At 35.7% G+C, this 5,936-nt stretch overlaps 1 protein-coding gene across 1 annotated transcript; it reads right to left on the reverse strand.

Moving 5' to 3' along the window:
• Positions 1-2,334: 2,334 nt before the first annotated feature.
• Positions 2,335-5,483, reverse strand: LOC110904877 (50S ribosomal protein L11, chloroplastic). Its single transcript, XM_022150753.2, has 4 exons — positions 5,213-5,483; positions 4,954-5,126; positions 4,786-4,849; positions 2,335-2,738 (listed from the first exon to the last, which is right to left on the reverse strand). The coding sequence occupies exons 1-4, from the start codon at positions 5,439-5,441 to the stop codon at positions 2,530-2,532; spliced, it is 675 nt and encodes a 224-aa protein (XP_022006445.1). The 5' UTR covers positions 5,442-5,483; the 3' UTR covers positions 2,335-2,529.
• Between the last annotated feature and the right edge of the window lie 453 nt (positions 5,484-5,936).

A 5,936-nucleotide genomic window follows, 5' to 3' on the forward strand; every position in this document is an offset into this window, starting at 1 on the left:
CCAGTTTCGATAAAAAAGAACCCAACCAAATAAACAAATACGCACATATCAAAAAATCAAAAAACATAGTCTTTTACTACTATTGTCTGCATGGAACGTTTTAAACATTAAGCCTATTCGCCACGTTGTATGCAACCGCTTCAGCCATTACTTCATCGCGGAGCGTGTTAGCATGGGAGCACACAATCTACACAGCATACTTTTTCCTTACAAAATAATCATTCAAGCTCATAAGTGACATTCTCTTTTCGACCACCAAAAACATAGCACTTCTCCAGCCGTTCCACATCGTCATATTTAGCGTTACATAACACATCCTCATTCTACATTAAGTGTATCCAAAAAAACCAGCATTATGTCAATGTCTATTTGTACACAAATATTACTAAATTCTATAAATAAAGTACACATAATACTTACAAAATAACCTGTGTGGCAGAAAAAGTGCATATTGTTTGTTCCCTTAGTTCTATTAACCTCTTCAAAATTAAGCACTGAAGTAAAGCAGTTGATAGTTCAGTATAGATCTATTTCAGACTCTATTAGGAACACCATTTTCCTGCACATTATCCATAAAATTAAATAACAGTACAGTCTAAATATTATTGATGTGTATTGATGCATGAACACCGTTTAACAACATAATGTACACTAGTGTACAGAGTACATATACACAAATGTTCACTGTATATGTACCCTTGTGCACTTCTTCCTGAAGAAACTTACACTATTATCAGCATACTTAATTTACACTTGTACTGTCTATAATATCAACTACTAAGCACTATGCATTCCAAGTTATCAAAAAACAGAACACACACTTCGGCCATAGTAACAATAGAATAATACATGTGTACTTTAAGCTATATCATTACACATCAGATTGTATACAAAACAAACTCACCTACTATGTCCGTTTCTTCAATGTCAGAAAACTCATAAGGGTCGTCAAGTCAATTTTTAAACCTATTATCAGACTTGTTCCCTACAAACAAATTTAAACTTAATACATTTTTTTCATACTTACTAGTTCTCATTTGGAAGATTTAAAATAACAACTGAAAGAAAGATCACAATACAAAAAAGCACAAACACTTGTATACACAAACGTATTAAAACTAAAAATAAGAGTATTTGCTCAACATTGTTTGATCAACAAACATAAAGTTTCACTCAAATACACATGTGCACTAATCAGCTTTACACATGTGTACACATATAGAATACCCTGTACATATGTGTACAACCCAGTGTACAATCTTCATCAAATTTCCCCCCAATTCAATATCAATCAGCATAATACACAAGTGTACATCAACGACTTTACACAGTCAATACACACAACCTTCTGAGATTTCACAAAACCTGCTACAATACATATGTGTACAGCCAATGAACAGCTAAAATCGTATAAAAATAGAGCAACATCGCATAAAAATAGAGCAAAATCCACTAATTTGTTAAACCAACACCATACTACAAAAAAATTAAACATGTACTAGAACGAAATCCTAACTTTCCGATGAACAGCCTATTATCGCATAAAAACAAAGCAACATTTCATATGAACATAAAAACAGAGCAACATTTCAATATGATATTTATACACCTTCAATCTGATATTTATACACCTTCAATCTGATATTTATACACCCAATGAACGAAACCCTATCTTTCCGATTTCTTACAATTAAAAAGAAGTATCAAGCATACACAACTGGAAACGATGTACTGAAAGTAAACTAACCACTACTACAATTTTGATGATTATCTTCGCCGGAACGCCGCACCATGAGTATCAATAGATGAAGAACCCTAAATCGCCGGTCGGTTACAGAAAGATGAAATTGGAATTTTGTATTTTTAGGAGAGAGATTGTGATATTTACAAAATTAGATTTACTAGACATTTACATTAATGCCCCTATCAGCCTTTATTTAATGGTTATATTTTATAAAATATTTACCAAATTGCCATTACCATTAAATTTCATCATCTAAGAAATCTAAGAAATGAATGGTCAAGATGTGTTCAATTTGTTCACAACTAAACCATTGTTCACTCTAGAACCCTACCCAGTGGGTACATGGGCTATGTGGGTTGGGCACGTATCAGTAATTAATTAGATTTGGATCTTTAAATGCAACTTTAGCAAAAATGTCAAGCCCATCACAGATTGGATGGCCCATATACTTTTCTTATTTATCCAAATCATTTGATTTTAGTCACTAAAAGCTTCAGGCCTTCGGCAACACACATGTTGGAATGAGATATGTGTTACCAAATTGAAGAACCGGCAAATATTAGAAACGGACACCATCTCGGTTCATACCATAACATGGAAGGAAAAATAATAATAATAATAAAAATATAAACAATTATTGGTCCTTTGCTTTTGGACAAACATCTCTATATTCATACCAAAATGTAATATCAATAGAAATAAGACAACAAAATACACATTATATTTGCATTCCAGATATTTGCTGCATTACTCACACCTGTATCAAGGCGTCAAGAAAAAAAAAATTAGAGGATTTGTTTGACTTTGCGTTCAAGAACTGGAGGATCGATATCGATGCCCATATTAGCAGCAGTGCCTGCTATGATTCTCATCGCTGATTCGATGGTTGTGCAGTTTAAATCTGGCAGTTTTTCATTTGCAATTACACGTAACTGTTCAATCGTAATTTTCCCCACCTTTTCCCTTTGCGGGTCTTTGGAACCTTTATCCGCTCCTGAGAAAACAGAAGGACCATGGAACATATAAGCACCAAAATAGTTGTTAAGATGGGCCGGTCCATCTTAGAGCTTAACCTAAAGTTTCTTTGAATACATGTGATTGTGAATCTCAATTACATTAGATGATTGGTGACATTAAAACCACCACCACTTTTTGTGAATTGCTATTAGACCATGTGTAGTGGTAATGCCCCTACCCTTGGGCGTTTTGCGCCATGTGGCAGCCCAGTCAGCAATGGGGCATTATGGGACGTTTTCTAAAATGGGTGTAGTGGGCATTGTGGGGCATTATGTTTGTAATAAAATTAAATTAAAAAAAACATGAAAAAATCTTATTGGACAATGAAAAGGAAGATAAAGGTGATTGGCCATTCAAACTCTCGATCTAGCGTGAAAAAACCAACGCTTCAACCAATTTTTTCAAACAAAACGCCCAGGGGGCGGCTTTCGGGGCGTTCTCCGGCGTGTTTTTGGATGAAAACGCCCAATTCATGCACGAGTACGGATGGTCTTAGTTTTTGTATTAATTGGATTACTCATCATCATAATCATACTCAGTAAATCCCACCAATAGCAAAGCAAAGGTAGAGTCTAAGGAGGGTAAGATGTAGACAGCCTTACCTCTACCCCGTAGGAATAGAGAGGCTGCTTCCAGTGAGACCCCCGGCTCGATAGTAGTTTCGCATCAAGCCTTGGACATAAGGCACATAACACTCAGCAATCGGGACAAAGACCGATTAGTGCATGTACCCTTTTGTCTTTCGGCTATCAACGCCCCCACATGATGCATGATTAATTGGATTACTCTAATTGCTAATTATTATGTAAGGGTTTTTCTTGTTATATTTGTGGAATGGTGTTACTTTTTTAAAGTTTTTAAGTATAAATTGTGAATTGTTATTATTATTATTTTTTATAACTCTCCGTATACTTTAATAAATAAGTATTCCTTTAAGACTTAGTAAAATGATTAATCAGCTTTATTGTAAAAGCCGCATGGTGCCTCAGTTATTATGTAAGTGCAAAGAATGTGACAACCTCTAATGTTAGAAACAAAGGCAATTGACTAGGATCCCTCATCCCTGAGTAGATAGCATTAGTGACTTGTATAGAAGTTGATTGTGAAATGCTACGACTATAGGATGTTCGTATAGTTAATGGCTCGGAGTTAGAAGTGTACAAATCGTTTTTTTTTTTTTTAAACCAGTCCTGTTTTTAACCGAACCGGTTATTGTTGTGTGGGAAAAAACCGGTTTAAAAAAACGGTTCGGTTTTTTAACCGCTTTTTCAAGATGAGAACCCAAACTGGTATAATCGATTCGGTTCGGTTTATAACCGGTTATTGCCAAAAAAACTAGTTTTTAACCGGTTCTTTAAAACCGGTTTCGAATATCAAGATCCATAACCAGTATACTAACCGGCGGTTCGGTTTGGGTTGGAACCGAACCGGTTTAAAAAAAAAAAACCGGTTTCAGTCCTAAAACCGGCTTTTTTGTACACCTCTACTCGGAGTTGATAGCGTAAATGGTTGACACTTGACAATTTGTTATATGACAAGAGTTTGATGTGACTTGCATTGAATTTGCCCCTATTTACCATTTTTGGGCTTAGTTGGCAAATGTGGCTTAGTTGAGAAGGATAGGGACCAACCCGAAGTATTATTTTTATGAATGTGTGTGTTTTTACAGTTTAAACAACATTCAATATGGTATGTTGTTTGTAACAGAATGGTTTTTCATTTTTGTTATGTTTAAACTTTAGACTCACCCACGTAAGTTGACCCGTTTTAGAGGACAGGTAATCTTGGCATAGTAACTTTTTAGTTTTAACCTCTGATTTAGACTTCAGTTGTATTTAATACAGTTTTTGTTCCAAGTAAAAGTTACGTAAATTCTACCGAATTAACCTCCGTAAACTAGGGTGCAACAACTAACAAGAACAGATCAGTAGATCACTACAAGGTATTGAAGATTGGTAATCTTTCTAGAATTATATTATACTAGTAAGATACAACAGTAAGCCCTAACTTGATAAACATAATACCTGCAGCTTTAAGAAGCAAGACTGAAGCAGGAGGCGTCTTCAACACAAACGTAAAGCTTTTATCCTGCAAACACAAACCACCACACACTCATCACAAACACCAAATCCACATAAACCCAATTCTATTCCAACACATTTAGAAAAAAAAAAAAAAAAAAAAAAACTCACATCATAGACAGTAATTTCAACAGGAATAATATAACCAGCTTTATCAGCAGTCCTAGCATTATAATCCTTACAAAAAGCCATAATATTCACTCCCTTTGAACCCAACGCCGGCCCAACTGGCGGTGCCGGTGTCGCCTTACCCGCTTCAAGTGCCAACTTAATCATTCCAGTCACTGCACAAACACACACTCAATCACACACATTGACATTACATACAGCATTGTGTATAAAAGTTTGATGTGATGAAGAAATTGAGTACCCTTTTTGGCTTTTGCACCGGGTTTAGGAGGAGCCATGGATTTGACAGTGAGAGGTCTGAGAATTGCAGGGCATGATTGCTTGTGATTGCAACGGAATTGTAGAAAAATGTTGGAATTGGAGGATAAAGGGATTGATGAAGGGGATGATAAGAAGGAAGATGATAGATTGTGGGTTTGGTTTTGATTGGAGGGAATTGGGGGGTGAAATGTGGATAGAGAAGACGCCATTTTTTGTTCAATTTGGAATGATAATCGGAGATGGTGAGAATGTGAACAGGGAAAGGTTTAGATACGGGTTTCATAAGGTGTGTTGGGTTGGGTGTTTTTTCTGCCCAAATGTTGAAATGGGCTGAACGACTTTGGGTCCAGTATTACAAGCACGTCAGTTATCCAAGTTTAAGGTTATTTTGGGCCTTTGGGCACAATAGTTACTTAAAAAAAGGCCCATGGCATTATAGCGTAGGTCCTGGTTTCGATTCCCACAAAAAAAATTTTTTTTTTTTTCAGATTTATTGGGTTTTCGCCTGAATTAGTCTATAGACTTTATAGCCTAATGAAGGTGGATATGATCGGATGATTCTACTAGTGGCACGATGATAATTCAGTTATCCGTCAGTGATACAAATATTACTTATAGAAAGTGGAGTAAAATACCATTTCATCCCTCTGATTTGAGATTTTTGTGAGTTTCGTTTAATAGGGTTTTCCACCTCATGATCCTCC

The sequence above is a fragment of the Helianthus annuus genome, chromosome 14 (assembly GCF_002127325.2).
Source record: "Helianthus annuus cultivar XRQ/B chromosome 14, HanXRQr2.0-SUNRISE, whole genome shotgun sequence".
Taxonomy (NCBI): Eukaryota; Viridiplantae; Streptophyta; class Magnoliopsida; order Asterales; family Asteraceae; genus Helianthus; species Helianthus annuus.

Bases quoted from the DNA above. Each gene is read 5' to 3' on its own strand.
- LOC110904877 (XM_022150753.2), bottom strand. From the start codon at position 5,441: ATGGCGTCTTCTCTATCCACATTTCACCCCCCAATTCCCTCCAATCAA. The intron at 4,850-4,953 runs GTGAGTTTTTTT...TTGTGTTTGCAG, and splicing joins TTGAAATTACTGTCTATGAT to GATAAAAGCTTTACGTTTGT. The intron at 2,739-4,785 runs GTATTATGTTTA...CTGTTTTCTCAG, and splicing joins CTTGCTTCTTAAAGCTGCAG to GAGCGGATAAAGGTTCCAAA.